The following is a 26406-nucleotide window of genomic DNA, read 5'->3' on the forward strand; positions in this document are numbered from 1 at the left end:
CTAGGTATTTTTTTATTTCCTCTTTGATTTCTTCAGTGATCTCTTGGTTATTTAGTAATGTATTGTTTAGCCTCCATGTGTTTGTGTTTTTTACGTTTTTTCCCCTGTAATTCATTTCTAATCTCATAGTGTTATGGTCAGAAAAGATGCTTGATATGATTTCAGTTTTCTTAAATTTACTGAGGCTTGATTTGTGACCCAAGATGTGATCCATCCTGGAGAATGTTCTGTGCGCACTTGAGAAGAAAGTGTAATCTGCTGTTTTTGGATGGAATGTCCTATAAATATCAATTAAATCTATCTGGTCTATTGTGTCATTTAAAGCTTCTGTTTCCTTATTTATTTTCATTTTGGATGATCTGTCCATTGGTGACACGTGAGGTGTTAAAGTGCCCCCCTATTATTGTGTTACTGTCGATTTCCTCTTTTATAGCTGTTAGCAGTTGCCTTATGTATTGAGGTGCTCCTATGTCGGGTGCATATATATTTAAAATTGTTATATCTTCTTCTTGGATTGATCCCTTAATCATTATGTAGTGTCCTTCCTTGTCTCTTATAACATTCTTTAGAGTCTAGTCTATCTGATATGAGTATTGCTACTCCAGCTTTCTTTTGATTTCCATTTGCATGGTCCATCCCCTTACTTTGTCTGTATGTGTCCCTAGGTCCGAATTGGGTCTCTTGTAGACAGCATATATGTGGGTCTTGTTTTTGTATCCATTCTGCAAGCCTATGTCTTTGGTTGGAACATTTAATCCATTCATGTTTAAGGTAATTATTGGTATGTATGTTCCTGTGACCATTTTCTTAATTGTTTTGGTTTTTTAAAATATTTAATTATTTATTTGGTTGCGCCAGGTCTTAGCTGCAGCAGGCAGGCTCCGTAGTTGTGGCTCCAGGTCTCCTTAGTTGCAGCATGCAAACTCTTAGTTGCAGCATGCATGTGGGATCTAGTTCCCTGACCAGGGATTGAACCTGGGCCCCCTGCATTGGGAGCGTGGAGTCTTATCAACTGCGCCACCAGGGAAGTCCCCTGTTTTGGGTTTGTTTTTGTAGGTCCTTTTCTTCTCTTGTGTTTCCCACTTAGAGAAGTTCCTTTAGCATTTGTTGTAGAGCTGGTTTGGTGGTGCTGACTTCTCTTAGCTTTTGCTTGTCTGTAAAGCTTTTGATTTCTTCATTGAATCTGAATGAGATCCTTGCCAGGTAGAGTAATCTTGGTTGTAGGTTTTTCCCTTTCATCACTTTAAGTATATCATGCCACTCCCTTCTGGCTTGTAGAGTTTCTGCTGAGAAATCAGCTGTTAACCTTATGGGAGTTCCCTTTTATGTTATTTGTTGTTTTTCCCTTGCTGCTTTCAATAATTTTTCTTTGTCTTTAATTTCTGCCAGTTTGATTACTATGTGTCTCGGCATGTTTCTCCTTTGGGTTTATCCTGTATGGGACTCTCTGTGCTTCCTGGACTTGGGTGGCTATTTCTTTTCCCGTGTTAGGGAAGTTTTCGACTATAATCTCTTCAAATATTTTCTTTGGTCCTTTCTCTCTCTCTTGTCCTTCTGGGACCCCTATAATGTGAATGTTGTTGCGTCTAATGTTGTCCCAGAGGTCTCTTAGGCTGTCTTCATTTCATTTCATTCTTTTTTCTTTATTCTGTTCCGCAGCAGTGAATTCCACCATTCTGTCTTCCAGGTCACTTATCCATTCTTCTGCCTCAGTTATTCTGCTATTGATTCCTTCTAGTGTAGTTTTCATTTCAGTTATTATATTTTTCATCTCTGTTTGTTTGTTCTTTAATTCTTCTAGGTCTTTGTTAAACATTTCTTGCATCGTCTCTATCTTTGCCTCCATTCTTTTTCCGAGGTCCTGGATCATCTTCACTATCATTATTCTGAATTCTTTTTCTGGAAGGTTGCCTATCTCCACTTCATTAAGTTGTTTTTCTGGGGTTTTATCTTGTTCCTTCATCTGGTACATAGCCCTCTGCCTTTTCATCTTGTCTATCTTTCTGTGAATGTGGTTTTTGTTCCACAGGCTGCACGATTGTAGTTCTTCTTGCTTCTGCTGTCTGCCCTCTGGTGGATGAGGCTATCCAAGACATCATTTTAAATTGAAGAACTCCAGGTTCATTTTTTTATTGTTGTAAAATATACATAATATAAAATTTATGATTTTAACTATTTCTAAGTGTACAGTTCAGTAGCATTAGTAACTTTTCATTGTTTTTTAACCACTACCACCATCTATCTCTAGAACGTTTTCGTCTTGCAAAACTGCAACTCTGTACCCATTAAACAACTCCTCCATCCCTTCTGCCCCCCTCTTGCAGCCTCTGACAACCACCCTTCTACTTTCTGTCTCTATGATTTTGATTACTCTAAGTAGCTCATATAAGCGGAATCATAATATATTTGTCCTTATTTCACTTAGCATGTCTTCAAGTTTTATCCATGTTGTAGCATATATCAGAATTTTATTCCTTTGCAAGACTGAATGACATTTCATTGGATGTATATCCCACATTTTGTTTATCCATTCAGGTATCCGTGGACACTTGGGTTGCTTCTACCTTTTGGCTATTATGAATAATGCTTCTATGAACATTGAAATATCTGTTCAAGTCCCTGCTTTCACTTCTTTTGTGTTTTTACCCAGAATTGGAATTGCTGGATCAAATGGTAATTCTGTGTTTAATTTTCTGAGGAACTGCCATTTTGTTTTTCCATAGTGGCTGCCCCATTTTATGTTCCTACTAGAAATTCACAAGGGTTCCAATTTCTCCATATCTGTGCTAACACTTGTTTTCTCTTTTTTATTGTTGTTGTTGTTTAAGAGCCATTGTAATGGGTATGAGGTGATATCTAATTGTGGTGGTTGTTTTAGGCATTCAGTCTGCCTTTATTGGGTATCTGCAAGCCTGACATTTATTCAGTTCTGTGTATGGATTCTTTTTATTTCTTGATGATTTATGTATATATATATATGTGTGTGTGTATATATGTGTGTATATATATGTATATATATGTATATATCTCAAATGTTTACCGCCATAAAGTTTGTTAACACATCCTTCACTTCACATAAGTACCATTTTGTTGTTGTCATGGTGAGAACATTAATGCTCTACTCAAAGCACCTTTCAAGTGTACACGTAGTATTGTTAACTATAGTCACCATGGTCACTATACATTAGATCCCCAGAACTTACTCATCTTATAAGTGAAAGTTGGTAGCCTTTGACCAACATCTCCCCATTTCCCCCAACCCTCAGCTCTTGGCAACCACCATTCTCCTCCGTTTCTACAAGTTCAGTGATTTTAGATTCCACATATAATTGACATCATGTGACACTTGTCTTTCTCTGACTTATTTCACTTAGCTTAGTGCTATCAGGGTCTTTCCATGTTGTTGCAAATATCAGGATTTCCTTTTTTATGGCTGAATAATATTTCATCCTGTGTGTGTGTGTTTGTGTGTATGCCACATTTTCTTTATTCATTTATCTGTTGATGGTTACTTACTGTTTCCATGTCTTGGCTATTGTGAATAATGCTGCAGTGAACATGGGACTGCAGATGTCTCCTTAAAGTAGTAATTTCATCTCCTTTGGATATGTACCCAGAAGTGGGATTGCTGGATCATGTAGTAGTTCAGTTTTTAAAGAAATAAACTGAGGAACCTCCATACTGTTTTTCCATAGTGGCTATATCATTGTGGTTTTGATTTACATTTCCCTAATGATTAGTGATGTTTAATATCTTTTCATCTGCTTATTGGGCCATTTCTTTGTCTTCTTTGGAGAAATGTATCTTCAAGTCTTTGCCCATATTTGAATTGGGTTGTTTTGTTTGTTTCTTGAAAAAGAAGAAGAAAGCTGGAAGACTCATACTTCCTGATTTCAGAACTTACTACAAAGCCACAGTAATCCAAAGAGTGAGGCCCTGGCATAAGGGCAGACATGTAGACCAGTGGAATAGAATAGAGATCCCGGAACAAAACTCTTGTGCATACGATTGACTTTTTTTTTTAATCGAAGTATAGTTGATGTACAATATTATATAAGTTACAGGTGTACAACATAGTGATTGACAATTTTCAAAGGTTATACTCCATTTATAGTTATTATAAAATGTTGGCTATATTCCCTGTGTTGTATAGTCAAGTGATTTTTGACAAGGGTGCCAATGTCATTCAATGGGGAAAGGACAGCCTTTTCAATAAAGGGTGCTGGGAAAACTGGATGTGTACGTGTAAAAGAATGAAGTTAGACTCTTACCTAACACCGTAAACAAAAGTTAAAGGATCAAAGACCTAAAAATAAGACCTAAAACTGTAAAACTCTTAAAACGGGGGAAGAAGACATTGGTTTGACAATGATTTTTTTTCTTAATTGAAGTATAGTTGATTTACAATGTTGTGTTAGCTTCAGGTGTACAGCAAAGTGATTCAGTTTCATATATATTCATATATATAATTCTTTTCAAATTCTTTTCCATTATAGGTTATCATAAGATATTGAATATACTTGTGCTGTACAGTAGGTCCTTGTTGTTTATCTATTTTATATATAGTAGTGTGTATCTGTTAATCCCAAACTCCTAGTTTATCCCTCCCTACCCCCCTTTCCCCTTTGGTAACCATACGTTTTCTATGTCTGTGAATCTGTTTCTGTTTTGACAATAAGGTCATTTGTAATTGAGAAAAAAGATTCCACGTATAGGTGATAACATACGTTGTTCATTTTCTCTGTCTGACTTACTTCGCTTAGTATGATAATCTCTAGGTCCATCCACATTGCTACAAATGACATTATTTCATTCTTTTTTAATGGCTGAGTAATACTCCATTGTATACATGTACCACATCTTCTTTATCTGTTCGTCTGTTGATGGACGCTTAGGTTGTTTCCACGTCTTGGCTATTGTGAATAGTGCTGCTATGAACATTGGGATGCATGTATCTTTTTGAATTAGCGTTTTTTCTGGATATATGCCCAGTAGTGGGATTGCTGGGTCATATGGTAATTCTATTTTTAGTTTTTTAAGGAAGCTCCATACTGTTCTCCATAGTGGCTGTATCAATTTACATTCCCACCAGCAGTGCAAGAGGGTTCCCTTTTCTCCACACCCTCTCCAGCATTTATTATTTGTAGACTTTTTGATGATGGCCATTCTGACCAGTGTGATGTGGTACCTCATTGTAGTTTTGATTTATATTTCTCTAATAATTAGTGATGTTGAGCATTTTTTCACATGCCTATTGCCCATTTATGTATCTTCTTTGGAAAAACGTCTGTTTAGGTCTTCTGCCCATTTTTTCATTGGATTGTTTTTTTTGATATTGTTGTATGAACTGTTGATATATTTTGGAAACTAAGCCCTTGTCAGTCTCATCGTTTGTGAATATCTTCTCCCAGTTTGTAGGTTGTCTTTTCTTTATGGCTTCCCTTGCTGTGCAAAAACCAAGTTTGACAAGGTCCCATTTGCTCATTTTTGCTTTTATTTCTATTGCCTTAGGAGACTGACCTAAGAAAACATTGCTACGACTTATGTCAGAATATTTACCTATGTTCTCTTCTAGGAATTCTGTTGTGTGTCATGTCTTATATGTAAGTCTTTTTAAGCCATTTTGAGTTTATTTTTGTGTATGGTGTGAGGGAGTGTTCTAACTTTATTGATTCACATGTGACTGTCCAACTTTCCCAACACCACTTGCTGAAGAGACTGTCTTTTCTCCATTGTATATTCTTGCCACCTTTATCAAAGATTAATTGACTGTAGGTGTGTGGGTTTATTTCCAGGCTCTCTATTCTGTTCCATTGATCCATATGTCTGTTTTTGTGCTAATATCATGCTGTTTTGACTACTGTAGCTTTGTAGTATTGTCTGAAGTCTGAAAGGACAGTGATTTCTCAGATATGATACGAAAGGCACAGGCAACAGAAAAAAGAAATAGATAAACTAGACTTCATCAAAATGAAAAACTTTTGTGCTTCAAAGGATATTATCAACAGAGAAAAAGTCAACCCATGAAATGGGAGAAAATATTTGGAAATTACATATCTGATAAGGGATTAATATCTAGAATCTTTAGGATAGAGAACTCTTAAAACCCACGTTCAATCTTTAGAGAAAATTAAAGGCCATGGAAAAGCAGTTTATACCCAGTTATCCACAGGTTCACACCATGCCTGGGCCAGTTACCTTCAACCTTAAGTGTCTCTTTGTGGAAGAGATACTGCCCATATCTTGAGGATGATTATTAACACAGAAGCCATCCAGAATTTCTGCTGATAGAATACAGGGAGCTTAATTAAAGGAAAAAATTATTTTTCTTTCCTGCAGCTAAGCAGAAGAGTAATGTCTAGTGGCAGAAGGGCACTGGATGAGATACTTTCTGCCAACAGGATTATAAATCTATTATTAATTTCAGTTCTTCTGGAAGGCGTTGGTGGCTGACTCACAGTTGTGCACTGTATCTCCTTTCATCCTGGAATGGTGTCTTGGCCCCAGTGCTATTTAAGCTGAAACTTCCATAAGGGCTAAAATATACCTAAAAAGGTTCTGGAATCCAGCTCTGAAACCATTTATGACAGGATATCAAGATTCTTCACATTCTGAGGGATTTTTTAGGTCAATTTTTTGGAGAGATTTTTCCACTTTGCGTAAGTGAGCCAAAGGTTGGTTTAAAACTTTATTGTCCTAGAGACCTTTTCTTTCCTATGAAAGAAAAAAGTCCTGAAACAGATAATTGTCCAATACCGCCCCCCCTCCGCCAACACACACACCGAACCTCTGGTTTTAGTCACCTTTTTCTAGCATTTGGAGGGTACTTAAGCTCCAGTGTGGGCCAACCCTCAGGACTGTCGTATACAGTTGGACAGGTTGGGCACTGTACGAGGGAGCCACATCTGAGGGGCTACTGTTCGTATCATAGACATCCTAGGTTTGTGTGTTCACTGTGATGATTTTTCCTGGAAGACGCAGCAAGATGTGTTGTTCTAACAAAACCCATATATTACAACCAACTCTTAGGGGTGGACAAAGCATCTTTGATGAAGGAGTGTATTTGTATAGTTCCCAGGGAGGCTCTGTGTGGGTAGACCTACCTGCGCTTTGCTTTGGGTCACACCTGGAACTGCACGGTATGGTTTCTTATGAAGGATGCTTCTCTCCCGCTCCATGGGCCCCAGCAGAGAGGCGGCTCTGGGCCAGGCCACCCTTCCGTTTGTTGGCCCTGTCTGTTTGCTCCACAGCTGTCTGACATGGCTCTCTGGGTGTCCGTGACTTTACGTGGTGAAGGGCTTCTGTGGGGCCTTACAGTGTAGGAGGGGAAGTTAACGACCATGTCTTGGAAAAAGACTAAGCTACACAGATCCCACGCTTCAGGATGTGAGGCCCCGCAGTCGCCTATGACCACGTGATGTGGCTGGTTGACAGAGTTGCACTGGAGCATTCCAGGGAGTCTGCCCTGTGCCCTCTTTCCTGGGAACCACGTCACCCCAGAGAGAAGTGTCGGGGTGACAGGGCATGGCATCTGTGGCAGGACCTGAGGCCCAGGGTGCTGGCTGGTAGGCAACTGGGGTTCTCGGCCAGTGTCACACTGGAGCCTGGCTCAAGATGGGCATCCATTCTAGAGGACTTTATGAACACCTGAAGTATGTTGCCTTATCCCTACTGTTTTTAGATACAGAAGTAGATACAGTATGTACAGTAATACTTAGATGTATAATGATGCCACGGATGTGCTTGTGCCAGTTGCAGGTTGGTTTTTGATCGAGAAGCCTCTGCTCCGTCCTGCGGTTCATGGGGTTGCTTACAGCAGCATAAGCTCCTGCTTATGAGCAGAGGTTGTGTCCCGTTATCCTTAACTCTGTAAAGAGCCCATGTGTATTACATGCAATTAATGTGAACAAATGGATGAAATTAGGCCAAGTGGTGAAAAAATGATGACCTTGTTTCATACATATTTGGTACGGCTTATTAAATGATGTCACGCTTATTGTTAAAATAGCGTTGGTTTCTATTGTTGTCATTTATTGTAACCACCTCTGCATGGCAAGCCCTCTGCTGGGTGCTGGGGACAGTGAGATACATACGACAAGGCCCGTGTCCTCAAAGTTGTCACCATCTAGTGGGGGAGACAGACATATGCCAGTGATTGCAGTGCGGTCAGAGGAATTTCAAAGCAAGTGTGCGTGGCACCCATGAGGAGGCCAGCCTGGTGAGGACAGGCCCAGAATCTGGAGAATAAACCACTTAGAAGGACAGAGCAAGTGGTGTGGAAGAGGTGCAGTCTCGTGGGTGTGGGGCATCAGGAAAGTGCAGCTTCAGCTGGACCTGCAAATGGGACGGGGGTGGCAGCAGGTGGCACTGGACAGGTCGGTAGGGACCGAATCACACGGGGACCTCTGTAGTAGTTTTCCCCGGCTGCTGTAACAAAGTGCAAACTGGGTGGCTTTGAACAGCAGAGACGTATTGTCTCACAGTTCTGGAGGCTGGAAGTCCAAAGTCAAGTTGTCAGAGGGACCATGCTTCCTCTGCGGGCTCTCGGGGAGAATCTCTCGCTGCCTCTTCCAGCTCCCGTCGGTTCCCAGCGACCCTTGGTGTTCCTTGGCTTGTGGACACCACTCCAGTCTCTGCCTCTGTCGTGACACCGCCATCGCCTCCTTACCTTTCCTCTGTGCCTGTCTGCCTCTGTGTCCAAATTTTCCCTTTTTACAAGGACACCAGTCCTATTGGCTCAGGACCTGCCCTAATGTCCTCACCTGCACTTGATCTGCAAAGGCTCTATCTCGAAATAAGGTCACATTCACAGTTGCCTGTGGGTAGGGCTTCAACATATCTTTTCATAGAGGACACAGCTCAACCCTAAGCAGCTTTCTTATGCCGGTCAAAGTTTCTTTTGTAGCCACTTGGGCTGTGAGTTGCTAGCAGAGGACAGGACGTCGTGTGTGCTCCGGAGGGTGGGTGGCAGCAGGGAGAGCTGAGCCCAGGACCCGTTGCACAATACCTGCGAGCCTCGGTTTTCACTTATAGAATTGGGATGACACCTGGTGACGAACCACGGAGCAAATGCATGCAGAGTGCCCCGCACAGCCCCTGGCGGACAGTTAGCTTCTAATAAATGCCACTGCGCCTCCCTGAACGTGCCCCAAAGCCTAGGATCCTGGGGGCCCTGACCCACAGCTGCTCCCTGTGAGGCCTAACGAGGCAGCCAGAGCAGGGCCCCAGCCTGCCTGTCAGGAGACCTTGGGGGAAGGGGGGGCGTCTTTGCACGAGCATTTCCTCATAGTAGTTACATGCATTAAAAAAAAAAAGTAAATATTTAGTGCTTTTTAAGGAAGCCTCTGGTAAGAAATGGCTGAGGAACAGAAGGGGGAAAAAAATCAAAATGGCAATAAACAGGGACAGAGCCACAGGGTGGCACTCCTCAACCTTCCGCGAGCAGAGGCCCACCCTGCAGGGCTAGGGTTGGCCTGGGACTCTGCATTGCTCACAAGCTCCCCGCCGGTGCCCTGCCGAGGGCTGCCATCCACACGTGGAGCAGCAAGGACGTGGGGCAAACTAGGTCCCTCGGCCCAAACCTATCCTTCTGCCTGTTTTCGTACTTTGCATGAGCTAAGAACGGGTTTTACATTTTTTAATGGTCAAAAGAATAATATTTGTGACACGCAAAACACAGGAAATTCAAATTTCTATGTCCACTATCAGAACACAGACACGCCCCCACTCTTTAACATTGTCTGTGGCTGCTGTCCCAAGTGCAACGTTGAGGGCATGGGACAGAGAAGGTATAGAGCCTAGAATGTTTGCCATCTGGCGGTGCGGCCCGGTGCAGCCAGCAGGGGGCAGCAGAGACCTGCGCGTGGGCCGGGCCTCCTGGGGCTCAGGACGGGTATTTAGAAATGCGACAGGGCCTAAGCTGGGGTTTAGGAGGGAGGTACGGGCCTGAGGTAGAAGGGCAATTAGCCTGGGGAGGTGGGGCGGGGTAAGTGGAGAACGGGCTGGAGGCCCAGGGATGCCAGTGGGGCTGGGACCTCCGCGAAGGCAGTAGGGAGCCACTGGGGGACTGTAAGCGGAGGAGAGAGCATCAGCTTGGAGGGAGGGGCTGTAGCTGGTGGCTGTGCCTCTGGGAAGCGACCACAACAGTCGAGGGTCGAGAGGACGAGGGGCTGAGGTGGCAGGGCAGTGGGGAGGGGCCGGCAGCGCCTGAGCTGTGACACAGCCCACCGCTCGCCAGCGCCCTGTCCCCTGGATTCTGCATTTTCACCCAGGACAGGCTGGACGAACGGCGTCTCTCTCTCTCCTTTCTCTTTGCCTTGTTTTTCTCTGCTTTCGAAACTCCAGTGCACTTAGGGTGGCTGTCTTTTTGCTTCTGGCCTGGCTCTCTTCTTTCCTGTGGGTCCCGCAGATATGGGATTTCACCCATTACTAGCTGGTTCTGCTAGCTGGGCACTCAGCCTTTGGGTGAGGCCTTTTTTGTTCTTAAAGAATTATTTTGTGGTGGGGCAGGGACATGGCTCAGAGACTCCTGTTAGAATTTGGTGACCACCATTGTGAACCCCAGAAAAATGCACACGGGCAGGTGGACTCAAAATCTGAGATAGGATTTCAGGGCCGATGTGCTCCCTGAGCCCCCTAATTTAGGACCCCTGACGGGGTGGCGGTCAGCTCAAGGTCAGCTGAGGGGTTAGCTGTCCCCAGCTTTAAGGTTTTCGACTTGGTATCAGAGCCATATGCCCTCCTCCCAAAGGCCTCCCTGTAATTCCTGATTGTCTTATTATCCCCGCCCTTCCTCCTATCTTACGGAGAAGACATGAATACCTGTCTTTCTTTGGGATGGATTAAAGCCTTCCGAACACACAAGACGGGAGCTCCACTGACCTCCTAGGATGGCAGGTCTGGCGGTCCTCAGCTGTGTTGGGCATTGTGGAGCCTCTAGGGAACTTCCCAGAGCAGCAGAATCCACTTCTGGCCTCCAGCTGGGGTCGGGGTGGCAGTGGGCTGACCTCTCCCCTTGCACTGGGCCAGGAAACATTGTGTTCACAGAACTGCGGACTTGGAGAATTCTATTTTGGGGGTCTTAATACATCATAAAATCCCCTTTCCTTGAAACAAAAAGAGTACTATTATCAGATGGAGTCTTATTTAGGAACTTATTAGCCTCTATAACTAGAAATAAGTAGATTACATTTTTTAAAAGATTGAATTAATCTCCATAACAAAGAATGTTTAAAGGAATGTAGTCATTCCGTTATGAAATGTTTCCGAAGGACAAATGGAAGCTTAGAAGCATGAACTGGTTTTCAAATTATCCAGAATTTAAAAATCTAATCCAGCATCAACTTTCAATAAAAGCGGTCATTTCCAGCAAGTATGGTCTCTTACTCTGTGTGTGTGTGTGTGTGTGTGTGTGTGTGTATAACAGCAGCTTTAGTGGAACATAATTTATAGAACACAAAATTCACCTATTTGAATGTACAATTTCATGATTTTTGATGAAAGTTATGGAGTATGGAGTTATGCATCACTACAGTCTGATTTTAGAGCATCTCTGTCACCCCAAAATGGTGTCTTTTTAATCACAAGATGTGATATTAGAAAAATAATTTTAATTTATTGCGTCCTGTATCTGCATCATCTAAGTTATATTCTTAGTAATAAATGACCTTTATTGTTATCTCTTCCAGGCAAGCACGAGACAGCTGGAGCAAAGCTCTTGAAATCTTATCAGAAGCTGAGGTGAGTGTTGTCAAAGGACAGGCCGTCCTGGGCCCTCGGGCTAGAGCACTAAGGACGTGCTGAAAGAACTTACAGATCTCTTGACTTTCAGATGTCACTGCTTTGGAATGTAACTTTTTTTAAAAAGATGATAAAGTGCCTGAGAAAGATTCAGAGATGTTTCCAGATTCTTATGAAAAGCTAGAAGGAGCTAGCGTAGGATTTTCTCACAAAACATTTTGTTTCTTGAATTCTGAAATCTTGTAAGCAAACTAAATATTGTTTTTGATGGCATGTCCAGTGAGATTCTAAACCAAGCATTTGCCTTTATGAATCATTCATGTCGGCAACATCTTGCCCAGTGCTTGACACCTTGGAGACATTTGTGGAATAAACATTGATGGATTTGAATATTGGCCTGAGACACAGTAACTTTACTGAACGCCCAGCCATCCTGAAGCTATAGCAGTAATTCACACACCTGACTGTGCTGAATTTATTAAAGTATTACTGGAAGCTCTCCACCAGCAGCTTTTTTCTTGCTCATGGTGAGATTTTCCAATCTCAGGACTTTTTCATTTTTTTACTCCATCCCCCCACCCCCACCCCCACTTCTTTTAGCACAAACTTCTAGCACAAACTTCTAATTGCTCTTATGGTCAGTTTTTACATCCATGACATTTGGGGCATTCTGCTGCATGGTGTCCACTGAGAGGACGCTCAAGTCCACACGGCACACACGTGTGGAGCCCGGATTCCAGAGCAGCCATAGGCCACAGAGCCGGTCCCGAGCACCCCAGCTATTTTGCAACACACAGATGGAGTGCAACGCCCAGACCTTAGACCACATGATGCCCATTTCCCACATTCCAGCCCCCAGGGAATCAGGCCCTGTGCAGAGCAGATCCAGGCAGGCTGCTGACCCCTCTTCTGAAAAGTGAGGCAGTGTTTAAAAAAAAAAAGGCAGAGAACTTGAATTATAGGATAAATACAAATGTTGTGTATTTCCAAGACTAGTATTTTAAGACTCACATCTCCTTTCTTACCCTTGTATTTTTCCTCGGCAGCAAAATTTCCGTGGTTCCTTCTTCTCCACCCCCTCTCAGTGAAAGCCAGTGCGGCGGCGGCCCTGGCAGGGTAACGTGCCTGTTCTGTGTGCCTCCTGGGAAGGGGAAATGCGAGAGAAGTAGAGGAGGAGAGGGGGAACCTGCAAGCTTGAGCCTCACGGCAAAGGGATCCAGCCATGGCTGGAGTGGGTCATAAGGCGAGAGAATGGGGGCCCCGATCGGAGGCTGGGGAGTGCTGGGCCCTGCCTGGTGTCTGCGCTTCCATCACGCTCTGGGGGCCATGGGACCATCCCCCCGTCCCCCGCACTGTCAGTGGACGCATGTGCTGCCTGTACCCCATGTCCTCGCCTGCACCCTGCATCCCCATCTTTTTACTCTTGTCATTTTGTTGGTCCTCTCCCCTAACTGTGCCCTTGAGCGTGGGGTTCTGGATGGGCTGCCACGGGTCAGGGGTCTCTGGGGGCGGAAAGGGAAATACAGGTTGATGCACAGGTGTGTGATTCGCAGGCCTGGGAGTATCTGTGGAAATGTGCGTGTGTGCCTTTGAGGGTTTGTAGGCGCTAACATAAAGAAGACCAGGACTGTTTCCGTCCAAGGAAGTTAGCTGTGTGATCATGGGGGACTTACCTGGGCTTCCACCTGGGAGGTGGAAATAATTCTTCTCGTCTGGTTCACCCCCCGTGGGTGGTGTGAGAAATTAACAAAATAACGTCTCTGCTGGTACTTGGAAACTGTAAAGTGCCATAGAAACACATGGTCTTGATTATTTTCGTTGTTATTACTCTGTGTATTAAGGGGAGTAACTATATCTGAACAAAGGAGGATATACCTGTCTGCTGGTGAGAGAGAGAGAATATATATTCTTTTTTCAAATTCAAACTGAGACCCCGGAGTGACCTTCAAAATTCTGCTCTACTTTCTCCTAGAGAGAGATTTTAAGTGCTCTGAAGTTACTCAAGCACAGATGTGCTCAAGACATATTCCTGGGGGGGGTGGGTGGATGGATGGGTGGATGGATGGGTGGGTGGATGGATGGGTGGGTGGGTGGGTGGGTGGGTGGATGGATGGGTAGGTGGGTGGATGAGACTCGCACAGGGGAGGGATCCCATTTCTGTTGTTTCTCTTCCTTTTGCTTCTCTCTTCTGTTGTGGGAGGTGGAGCTAACCATTGGCTCCAGTCTGCTTACCTTGTCCCTGGTACCACCCTCAGCCCTTGTGTCACGTGCATTCTGCCTGTATTGGCGTCCCTTCTGTGCAGAGCTGGGGTGGGGTCCTAAGAGGAGGAGGCTAAAGAAGCAGGAATTTACGTGGTACAGTCTTCGAGCCCATGAAGTGTCAGCTGTTATTTCTTTGAGGTAGTTGCTATCTTGTCAACAACCCCACGGTGATGCCCCTGCCTTTAATGCAGGTGTCAAAACTCAGAGGAGAGAAGCTGAGTAAAGAGAGGACAGTGCCCTCTGCCCCAGACACACACGCACGTCCGCACACAACCCGAGAACGCACACCCACCCTCGCCCACACGTGCCTGGGTTTGGGGGTTGGCGGCCTGGAGGCTGCCAGGGGAGACAGGTCATCAGACATAACTCTCATTCTCTCTCCTTCTGTCTCTCTTTTAGTTCCAGGAACTTGGTCAGTTTAAAGGATTTAATAAGTCTGTGGAAAATTTGTTTCTGTCTGTCACCACCCACATGAAAAGTAAGTGGATGCTTCTCCAGGGGTTCTTCTACCACCGTCCAGGCCAGCCATTCCCACTGGCCAAGGCCTGGCCGGTGACCTTGGCTGGGGAAGGACCACTCTCTGTCTCTGGCTCCTGGGGAAAGCCACAGCCCTGGGCCCTTCACCCCTCCTCCTCTCCACCTGTATTTGCATCAGCGACAGCTCTGAGGGGCTGGTGTGTGTTGGGACCTTTCTAGCTGCCTGGTGTAGAAGGATGCCCCAAAGATTCCAGACAGTAGACTTGAGAACAGTGTGGTTGGCACTGCTCTTGGAGAGGAGGGGCTCTGACACATCTTGGGGGAAAAGATGAATACCCAGGCGCTTTGGCGGGGCATGTGCAGGATCTCCTCTAGAGAAAAGAGATGATCCACAGCCTTACCCCTGCTCAGTGCATGCAGGAGATACCTAATAAATAGCAAAGCCTGAGGATTCATGGTGGATCAGAAGACAGAGGCGTGCTCTGGAGTTGCACTCTCCTATATGGTAACCTCTAACCACACGTGGCTCTTGAAATGGGGCCGGAGTGAAATACACATTGAATTCCGGAAACTTAGTATCGAAAAAAGAGTGAAATTTTTCATTAATAATTTTACTATCGATTATATATTTTCACAATACATTGGATATTTTGCATTAAATGAAATATAGTATTAAAATTAATTTTACCTGTTTCTTTTTAGTTTTTAAAGTGAGGTTACTAGAATATTTAAAATGACATATGTGAGCTGTATTATCTCCCTGTTGGACGGCGCTACTCTAAAGGTAGTTTCAAGATAGAGACAAGGATCTCATGGGAAAAGGAAGCTCTTTTTAAAGGACGCATTCACCTTTGAGAGGCTCTCACTGTGTGTGGGTCCTTCCTCTTCCCTTCACTCATCTTTATTCTAGACTATTATACTGCAAAAAATAAATTTTAAGTCATCTTTTCAGGGTTTGCTTCCCGAAATGGTTATAAGGATACCCCAAGTCTTGCTTTCATCTCAAGATGTGGTATCTAGTTATACAATCTTTGTAAAAAAACAGCTCGTTTGTTCGGCTGCCTTCTTTGCATTTGGACAACCGGACACTCGGGACCTGTGCCCTGAATGCAGAGTAACCTGGGTCGGGAGGTCGCCCGTGAACCCCACCCTGACGGTGGCTCCGCCTGCAGAGATGTGGGGACACACAGTCACCCACGTTCAGGATCCAGCCCCTCAGTCCTGTGCAGGTGCCCCGGGTCCAGCGCGGTGTTGGGGACTCTCCTCCTGGCCCCAGAGCTCGGGGTGCAGGAATCCCGGAGGAGGGTTCCCACAGGTCCTGGCAAAGCTGCGTGCTCCCACCTGTCATCCTTGTATTGATTTTCTAGAACTCTCCAAGTCGCAGAACGACATGACCTCTGACAAGCAACGCCCAGCTGTGGGTCCCAGGCAGTGTGAGGGCCGGTCGGAGAGGAGAAGCCAGTCCGACACCGCGGTCAACGTCACCACCAGGGTATCCCAGGCCTCCGGCCGCCCCAAGATCACCCTTCTGCCCGTTTTCTCCATAGGTTTCTTCATCCTTTTACTTCATAGTTAACTAGCGAGCAGTCTGAAAAACGTACTTATAAGCCCGTCCATTGGCTGGGGTGCGGGTACAGGCCAAATGAGGGTTACAATTCAATTTCATTGAATTTGGAAAGTGGTTCAGAACAGGGAAAGGCTTCCATCTCTTTCCAAGCCCCCGGGGCTTCCATGTGACCCCCGAAGCTCCCTGCTGGCTGCAAGGCCACACGAAAGGCAAAGGCAGGCCTGCAGTGTGCCCAGTTATTCCTGGTCTGTGGATACACTCGTTCTGTCCTATGTCCTGCTTCCAATAACCTCTGGTTAAAATCTGTCCCGATCTCTGATTGATATTGAAACCATAAACGCTGCACGTTCAGGTGTGATCGTGAGGGAGACTCTCCACGTACCTAAACTGCAAGAGATCTCACCTAATAAAGGCCTTTAGGGAAAGGATTACTCTTTCCACCAGGATTGACCGAGCCAGAGGCAGATGCACTGGAGTGTGAGGGGAAGCGGACTTTAGGGTCAGAAAACCTGGGTTCTAGTCCGGCTGAGGTGACCTGGCTGTGGCAGGTGCCACCACCTGGCTGTTTTCAGGGTTGATGTGACAGCTTTGGTTAGCTGGACAGGACAAGTGCCCTTCTCTGCAGCAGTGGGCTCTATTCAGGATGTCCCCAGACAGACTGTTATGTAGGCAAGCGGGTGAGCACAGCCTTACTCTCCTGCTGGGACTTCCACATGCTCTCAAGATGCTAAATCCAGCCTCCATCCCCATCACATCACTTGAACTCCCTGAGCCTCCGAATACCCCCTGCCCCCCTCCCCCCAGGGAATGCAGGTGATAATACCTGTTCTGCCCAGAGCAGCACAGTGATCTTGTAAAGATGCCCTGAGATAACATAGCAGCTAAACTGCTACCTAAGTTATCTAAATATAAACCTAAATTACCAGCACTTGTTACTATGTGCCAGGCTCTTGCTAAAAGCTTTACCTGGGCTCTCTTTTTACCCTCACAGCACCCCTCGAGGTGGGTAGTGCACGTGACCCTGTTTACACTTACTGAGGCTTAGGGAGATTGTCACATGGACCTGGTGACATAACCAGAAATGGTGGGCAGTCTTAGTTTGGAGGGCGAACTCTGGAGCAGAGATTCTCCACTTTAACGCGTATGTGAGTCACTTGGGGATCTTGTGGAAATACAGATTCCGAGTCGGTGGATCTGGGATGGGCGTGAGATGCAGGATCTCAGGTGTGTTTCTAAGGCACTCGCCGGTGAGCAGGCAGTGCCGCCGCGGTCCTCGGACCTCACTGTAAGAGCAGGGCTTGGAGAGTGCGTGATGTGTATACGGAAGGTCTTTGACACCCTCAGGTGCAGACAAGTGTGAGTTCCTGTCGTCTCCACCGCCCTACCTGCTGTCCCTGAATCAATGGATGGAGGAGAGGGTCAGTGTGCGTTTAGGCGGCACCGTGTTCTGGGCACGATGGAGCGTTTGTCACCTACTTTATTACGTTTCATACTTACAAAATTCCTGAGAAAGATATTGTTACTCCCACGGTAAAGATCTAGAACCTGAGTTTTAGTGAGAGGTTACCCACCTTGTCTCGTAGCAATAGCTTGTAAAAGGTGGAGCTAGGAACAGAACCCAGGTTTGTACGATTCTAAACTCGTAACCTCTTCATTATACGCCCCACATAGGAGAACAAATTAACTTTTTTAATCCTTAAAGAACCCTGTGAGGTCTGTGCTGTTACTGTCCCATTAAAGATGAGGATTCTGGGGCCGAGAGATGACCCAGAGGGAACGTGGTCAGGGTGGCAGGGCCAGGTGGAGCCTGCTCCAGGGACCATTCCTGTAATGCCTGCCAGGAGATGCCAGCAACGTTTGCAAACTGGCACGGTTCCCACTTCTGGCGTCATGTGCCACACGCTGGGGCATCCCAAGTACCTGTAGGCGTAGCTCCTGCCGCTCTGGAGCTGACGTAACGGGGCATCTGTGGTATCACCCTCCCGGGCCTGCCGGACGAGTGCAGGGTTCTCTGAAGGGCTGGTGGTGCTCAAGGGTAGAAGTGAGGACGAACTGGGGGGGCCGTGGCTAGAGAGCCTCCACTGTGTAGACCCTCTGTCCAGTGTGTGTCCACTTCACCACTACACTCTTGGCAGGACATGCTCATGACTTTGTAGCCATTCTTTCTCCCCACTTGAGGATATGGCTGTTTCAAAGAGAAATTTAGCCAAATGTTTATAACGTACTCAGTAACCATGGCATGATCTGTAAATGCTAAATAATTACAGGGTTGGAGTGTGAAGAGTACATCTTTATTTTTTTTTTTTAATACTTTTTAAATGTATTTATGTTTGGCTGTGTTGGGTCTTCGTTGCTGGGCACGGGCTTTCTCTAGTTGCAGCGAGCGGGGGACACTGTTTGTGGCGGTGCACAGGCTTCTCATTGCGGTGGCTTCTCTTGTTGCGGAGCACGGGCTCTAGGTGCGCAGACTTCAGTAGGTGTAGCGCACGGGCTTTTGAACTATACGAAAAACCTTTTCTAACACCTTCATTTCTGAAATCCTCCCTTTGGATCTCCGGCTCCTCCAGCCCTATGTCTTCTCCCCTGTGCCCACGCTTTAGTGTCCCCGAGCTACCTGTCCTCTGGACGACATCACGCATCACTGTGCGTGTGTGATCTCGCGTCCGAGTCTCTGCCAGGCCTCTTGCGTCTCTGCAGTTGCTTTGGCCTCTAGCAGGTCTAGGAACATGCTCCATACCTGACCATCATGACAGCCCCTCCACTCGGGATGCCTTACCTTTGGGTCTTTCCCCAGCCAGCCCTTGACACCCACTCAGGTCACACTCCCACTGAAGACCATCCCAGGTGCCTCTTCTGCATAAGGCCTCCCACTCTTTCCCGTTGACGTGGCTCATACTTCCATTTTAATGGTGTGTATTTCTGATGACTAGTGAGCCTGTGGAGGGCAGACAGGCATCTTCTCCTCCCTCCCGCCGCCCCCCCCCCCCCCCCCCCCAGCTTCTTCCCACTCCCAGGATGTAGAGCAGCGACACATTGAATAGAGTGTTGCTTAACAAATGTCTGATAGAATTGAGTTGAGTTCTGGGAATCGAGAGCATGAAAATAATCTAGAGGTAATCACGTCTTTCATTTGTTCTGTAATAGTCTTAGCTTTTTATTCCTGAAAATTATGACCATAGTGCAGCTGTTTATATTTCCAAGTTCTACTTCCAACCCAACGTCAAAACCTAAAGTCTTGATTTGGAAACTTTGTCTTTTCGACCAGGACGAGGTTTACCTCCCTGCTCTGTACTAGCACTGTCCGACAGAACTTTCCTGCCACTGCCACATGTGGTTACTGAGCACTTGAAATGTGTCTATTGTAACCAAGGAGTTGAATTTATTTTATTTGATTTTAACTGATTGGAATTTAAATAGCGCCATGTGGCTAGTGGCTACCATATCAGAAAGCACAAGATGTACATGTTATATAAGTACCAACTATTAAAAAAAATTTTTATAAAATTTAGAGACGTATTTTGATTTTTTTCCTTTTTTTTATGAGCACATTAGAGGCTGTCAGGCTGAATACTATATTTCATGTGATTAAATGCCTGCATCATTAATAAGGTCAAATGTGGACATCAGTTTCTTTAAGACTTGTACTAATCCATAAGTAACCCACCCATCACTGTTCATGAATGTCCCTAAGCTTGGTGATGTCTGTCTTGGGGCCCCGTGTGTGTAGGCATTTATCCAAACGGAAGTGTGGCCTCTTACTCAGCACCCGGAAGTTTGCATATTAGTGACATGCAGGCCGTGCTCGCTGAAGTCATCACATTTGAACAAACTCAAACTGGGATGCAGGCTGTACTATGCTAATTCCCTGTTTTCTTTTTCAGAAGGTCAGCGCACCGGATATTTTGAATCCTCTTAATCAAGAGAGTCCCAAATGCCCTACTAGCCCTGTTTTGAAGCAAGAGGGTAGCTCATTCAGTCCAGCGCCCAACACTTTATTCTCAGGAGGCTTGAGACACGTGAGTCTTGTCTGATATCTTTGACACGCGATGTGTGGTTGTTGCCATGACGTCAACTTGGATTGTTAGGCGACACGAGTGCCGTGTTGTCTTGTGGGATAAACTGGAGCGTAACATAGAGCGCGGAGGTGATATTTTATTTAGCTTGAGAGCTGGGAAAAGCCTTGCTGTACTCTGATGGTGGTTTTCTTTTTTACATCTTATTGTGAACGTTTTCATTCATACAGAGAGTAATTAATAATAAGTGGTGGTGTCTTTGGATGAGAAGTGTTTAGTTTTGATGAAGTCTGATTCGTCAGATTTTTCTTTCATGGTTACTTCTCTGTCTTATCTACCCATAAGTCATGGAGATATATTCTCCTATGTTTTCTTCTAGAAGCTTTATAAAAGTTTAGCTTTTATGTGTGGTCCATGCTCCAGCTCATTCCTTTTTGTGAATGGTGTAAGGTACAGACTGAGGTTCATTTTTCCCCATATGAATACACAGTTATTCCAGCACCATTTATTATTTATTTTGGCCACGTCTCGTGGCATGTGGGATCTTAGTTCCCCAACCAGGGATCGAACCTGCACCCCCCTGCAGTGGAAGTGCAGAATCTTAACCACTGGACCACCGGGCAAGTCCCCTCCAGCACCATTTAAAAAAAAAAAAAAAGACTCATTTTTCCATTGACTTTGGTGTCTTTGTTAAAAATCAAATGACCATATAAATGTGGATGTTTTCCTAGGTTCTCTATCGTGCTCCAATGATCTCTTTGTCCTTATGCCAAGGCCACACTGACATGATTACTGTTGCTTTGTAGGAAGTCTTGAAGTTGAGTAAACTCCTCCAACTTTGCTTCCTCTTTTTTTTGAGATTGCTTTGTGGTGTTTTAAATGTAGTGTCTGTTCATAGGCAGGCCTTTTTATTACTTTATTCATTATTCAAAAACATTGAATGAATGTTTACTCTGTGCCTAAACATGTGATATGTGCTTGATATGTTAGATGGAGCCTTGGGTGAGGGGCCGTGTGGCTTCAGTTACAGTCATGGGTCTTTGACTTATTCAGTGATCTTAAACAATCATAAAGACTCCCTAGACCTCAGAGTCCTCATCAAGGAGATGGTATCAAAGTTGTTCTTTTTTTTTTTGGCAATACCGCACAGCATGTGGGGTCTTAGTTCCCCAACCAGGGATCGAACCGGCGCCCCCTGCATTAGAAGCACGGAGCCTTAACCCCTGGACCGCCGGGGAAGTCTGAAGAGTTGTTCATCTCACTGGATTGCCTTGGGAATCAAATGATGCTCATATTCCGTGGCGAAATACAGTGGTTAAGAACTCAGCTTCTAGAGACCAACGTCTTGGTTCACCTTCCACCTCCTTTAGTGGCAAGGAGTGTGGTCCAGAGCTAGTACTTTAACCTTTCTGTTCCTTGGGGTTGTTGCGTTTTAGTGGAACATGGTGTGCACATCAGACAGACTTCCCCAGTCTCCACGAATGTCCAGTCGGGTATTCAGAAGTCACGGCAGAAGCAGGCTAGACCTTGAAGAATAGCTGACATCCTTGATTCAATCCACTAAATGCCAGCAGCTCCAGCCCATCTGTTGGCTCCAGCCCCTGTCTCCTGTGGGTGGTCCTGCCTCCGTGAAGACCCCTGCTCTGCACACTCACTACTCACAATGTGGGACCCAGCAGCGCTGGCGCCACCTGGGCGCTTGTCAGAAACCAGAATCTCCAGCCTTACCCCAGGCCTGCTGGAGTCCGAACCTACAATTTAACAAGAGCCCTAGGAGATTCATATGCACGGTGAGGTTTCAGAAACACACAGGTTGAGCCCTGGCAATTTCAAACCCGAGTAGAGTATGGTGTTTGTTAAGGATTCTTGAACAGTCTAGGACTGTGCTGTCCAAGGCAGTAGCTGTTCAGTTCACACAGCTCCTCTTGTGAGCCCTTCCCAACTCGTGCTGAGGGCAGCCTCCTGTCCTGGTCGCACAGCACAGCGGTCCTAGCAGAGCCAGACGGAGTTACCCTCCGCTTCTTGGATGCCCTAAGGTCATGAGAGTCTGGGGTGGTGTCTCGGAGCGCTGGTGTTGGAGGATGACTGAGCACCTTCCTCGGTGTTTATAGTGGAGAATAGTTGAGAAAGGTGAAAGCACTGAGGAAATGCTTCCCCGAGGGGGGAGTAAGCAAGGGCGGCTCCAGAACATTCTGTCCTAGGGTTGAACCCCGTGGTGGGTACAGACAGGCGAAGCATAGGAGTGGCCTCTGGGAGCCTCTCTGAGATCCATGGGAAGGTTTGCTTCCACCCCAGGTAACATACGGGCTCCAAAGACTCCAGCTAGTTTGAGCCTTTAGAAGGCTGATCCGGGAGGATGAGGCTAAACCCTCCTTCCCAGGGAGCCCAAACTGTCCACAGTCCGCTAGACTGGCCTCTAAGCTCCTTCAAGGCCCAGAAACCAATGCAGCGGCAGGGACATGGGCTAGGATCCGCCCCACGGTGCTCCACGGGGCCCTGCACGAGCTGCACACCATCCACACCTGCCCCCTTGCTCATTCCGCTCAGCGGCACTGGTCCTAGAACAGCCAGACTCATGCCTGCCCCGGGCATTCCTGGGGTGGTTCCCTCTCCCAGGCACCAAGCTTCCTCCCTCCCTCCCTCCCTTCAAGTCTTTGCTCCAAAGTCACCTTCTCAGGAGGTCTACCCCCTGCCCTGCCCGCCTTGCCTTCACCTGCTCTCTGTTCATTCTTATCACCTTCTACAGCTATATAATTAGCTTACCTGTGGTTTATCATTTGTTGTAATACCCAGGTGCCCAGTGCGGTGCCTGACACTTCAGTGGCACTCAATAAATATTTGTGACATGGTTGGATTCATTCCTATCAGAGCTATTATTGAAAGCCTACTGTGTGCTAACTGCAGAGCTAGGAGCTTCGCCTCCCGATCATTCTCACAACGATCTTGTCCATGGAAATGGGATAATAATAAATGCTATTATCTCATTTTGCAAACGGGAAAACTGAGGCTTATGGAGGTTACGTAACTTGCTAAGGTCACGCAGTCACTGCAGAACTCTGACTGTGAGTCAAAGCCCAGGTGGTCTGTCTTATCCCAGGGGAGTCGTTGAACTCTTAAACTGCCCCCCACACCCTGGTTCAGCTCTGCTCACTTGGGGCTGATCCACACGTAGAAGATCTTTCAGAGTCGTCGGGAAGGATGCTCGGGCAAGAGGATGTGGCGAGTGTATGCATCTTACTCAGACTGTTTCTTAGGGAAGTACCTCCAAACTACAGTGCAAATTCAACCCGGCTCTCTCAACTCCCTTTCTTCTAAACTCTTCTCTGATTTGTGCCCTGAACATTTATCACCATGAGATTGAATTATTACATATTCAATCCGAACCTGTTCCCCTTAGTCTGAAGCAGTGTTTGTTTAAGGAAACTAAACTCCCACAAAGCAAATAGGTTTTGTTTCTTGCCCAGAGATGTTGCCTTCTCTCCTGAGAGACACTTATATTCTCTGAGAAACAGGAAGTTGAGGCTAGAAAAAGCTTATTAAGTCTCTGCTTATTACAAAAGTAGGAATACAGATGGGCAATAAATAGGGGAAACACTCAACTTCCTGAGTAGTTAAATCAGTACGAAATGAAAGCAAGTGCTATTTGGGGACCATTTTAGCAAATTTAAAAAGTGACACAGGAACTTCCTTGGCGGTCCAGTGGTTAAGACTTCGCCTTCCAATGCAGGGGGTGCAGGTTCGATCCCTGGTCGGGAAACTAAGATCCCACATGCCCCATGGCCAAAAAACCAAAACAGAAAACAGAAGAAATACTGTAACAAATTCAATAAAGACTTAAAAAAAAAAATGGTCCACATCAAAAAAAAAAAAATCTTAAGACAAAAAAAGTGGCACAGCTTACTGCTGGGCAGCACGTGGGAGAGGCAGGTGTTCATGTGAACTGCTGGGGTGAACTGGAGGGCAACCAGCGATGTACATCAAAGGCTTTAAAATGCATGTTCTCTTTAATCCAGATATTTTAGTTACAGGAAATATTCTTTAAGAATCATCATGAACGTTGCCAGAACTGTGTATATGTGGATGTCAAAGACAGCATTGTTTATAATCTTCTTAAATTTTGAAACATTGAAAATAGCCAAAAATGTCTAAAATAGGGCAATGGTTAAATAGATTATGGTACATTTATTCAGAGGAATACCTTGCAACTATTAAAAATAACGTGGTTAAAGAATATTAATGTGGAAATTGATAAACAAAGATATCAAGTTACAAAATAGTATATAGTAGCCCATATTTATAAAAACAAAATGATTATACTGTAGACACTGTAAAACAACTGAAAGGATTACACCAAGAGGTTGAGAATGGTGGGCTTATGCTTTTTTATTAAATATTTTTTGGTCTTATCTGTATTTTCTGTATCTTCTCCATAAACATGTAATGTTTATGAGAAGAAAAACCCCAATTCGTGTTTTTTAAAAAAAAGACATACAAAAAAACAAAAAAAACCCTCCAGTCATTAGGAGCTAGAACTTGGTAGAGTGGTAAATTTTTAGCGATTCCCTGGGGGGGGGAAGAATCATTAGAGTTCCTGTCTGAGTTTCCATTTTGCCTTCACTTCTGTGTTTTAAAAAATCTAAAAAGGAATGCATTTATATCCATGTTTCCATGCAGTTGGCATTTTCCCTGGCAGTGAAGACACGGTGACTGGTGAAGTGATCACATGCCGGGCATACACATCGGAGCTCCTTGCACGTGGATGGGCAGGAGCTTGGATGATGGAAGGGTTTTTAATCTTTGAAGTAACAATCCAACTCCCTAGTTGTTTCTCTTAAACATCGATTTGAGATACGGCATTTGGGTCACTACTAAGTGGGGAGCGGCTCAAAGCATTCACTGCCCCTGCTCACAGCACTCATTGGGGTTTTGGAAACTTCCACTTTCCTTTAGTATTTCTGAACATCTCTGGTTGTGGTGACTTTTTAAAAAAGAGTATTGTATTTAGCTATATACTCATATTAATCTATTTTTTATTAAGAACGAAAACCAGAGTAAATAATAGACAATTATATTGAAGTGACCTCTTAGAGGTCTATCTCTCGAAAACATCATCTGAATGCTATAATATTTAAGGTTCGACCATGTTTGTTTGAAAACAATATTGCAATTATCGAAGAACTTTGAGGTTTCAAAAACATTTATGTATTGTGCGTAAACGTTGATAAACAGCGGCCATCTGACCTCCCTGCAGTAATGCTCTCCGCGTGCTCTTGTGGATCAAGATTTATTTATGTATTTTTAGTATAGCTGTGGTTTCAGTTGACTTTCCTTGATTTCTGCTTGTGTAAAATCAAAGGGCATCAGGCCTTGCTTACGGTTATAATAGATAACTCGTGACCTTCAGAGAAAGTCACTGAATGCTCCCTGCCTGACTAAAGTAGTTCTCCTTCGCTTTTGCTCAGGTTTACTTTTCTTTCACAACCAGACAGAGCCCATGGCTCTAATAAAAGTCAGGCTGAGTTCTTAGTTGTTCTTCTGGGCTGGGACCTCTTGATTAACCCCATTTGCTGCTCAAAGGTTCAGCTTGCTTGAAGATTCTGCTCTGTCTACAGGGAAAATAGAAGCAGAAAAAACCGTCCCAGGGCAGTGGTGGTGAAGTCCTAACTTATCTCTGAGGGAATGCGGTAGACCAAAGGACGTGCTCTGCAGTCCTCTCATTATCTGAGGCTGCACTTTCCCTGGCCAAGCAGATACTCAGTTGAATTACTCGGAGACACTACCATTAGTTGATGGCCCAAGGGATAAGAACAAAGGCCCACTTCCAGCTCTACTTCTGATTTGCCCTGCAGTTTTTGGGTGGGTCTCAACGTTTTTTGTTTTTTTTTTAAACATCTTTATTGGAGTCTAATTGCTTTACAATGGTGTGTTAGTTTCTGCTTTATAACAGAGTGAATCAGCTACACATATACATATATCCCCATATCTCCTCGCTCTTGCGTCTCCCTCCCGCCCTCCCTATCCCATCCCTCTAGGTGGTCACAAAGCACCGAGCTGATCTCCCTGTGCTATGAGGCTGCTTCCCACTAGCTATCTATTTTACATTTGGTAGTATATATTAATCGATGCTATTCTCTCACTTTATCACAGCTTACCCTTCCCCCTCCCCGTGTCCTCAAGTCCATTCTCTACATCTGTGTCATTATCCTGTCCTGCCCCTAGGTTCTTCATAGCCTTTTTTTTTTTTTTTTTTTTAGATTCCATATATATGTGTTAACATACGGTATTTGTTTTTCTCTTTCGGACTTACTTCACTCTGTATGACAGACTCTCGGTCCATCCACCTCACTA

The 26406-nt window shown here is 45.1% G+C and overlaps 1 protein-coding gene across 4 annotated transcripts in view; it reads left to right on the forward strand.

Annotated features, from left to right (window-relative positions):
- SYTL3 (synaptotagmin like 3) overlaps window positions 1-26406 on the forward strand; it is an 86563-nt gene that overhangs the window by 37188 nt on the left and 22969 nt on the right. For 3 of the 4 annotated variants that reach the window (XM_029223954.1, XM_029223958.1, XM_029223955.1), the window contains 5 exons: window positions 11688-11739; window positions 12786-12855; window positions 14401-14479; window positions 15846-15970; window positions 19927-20061. In XM_029223954.1, the coding sequence (XP_029079787.1) occupies window positions 11688-11739; window positions 12786-12855; window positions 14401-14479; window positions 15846-15970; window positions 19927-20061 (461 nt within the window). The remainder of the gene's footprint in view (window positions 1-11687; window positions 11740-12785; window positions 12856-14400; window positions 14480-15845; window positions 15971-19926; window positions 20062-26406) is intronic. The other variant, XM_029223957.1, reaches the window with a different exon arrangement.

This window comes from Monodon monoceros, unplaced genomic scaffold (assembly GCF_005190385.1).
Source record: "Monodon monoceros isolate NGI ecotype Baffin Bay Population unplaced genomic scaffold, NGI_Narwhal_1 Super_Scaffold_15, whole genome shotgun sequence".
In the NCBI taxonomy this organism is placed as follows: domain Eukaryota; kingdom Metazoa; phylum Chordata; class Mammalia; order Artiodactyla; family Monodontidae; genus Monodon; species Monodon monoceros.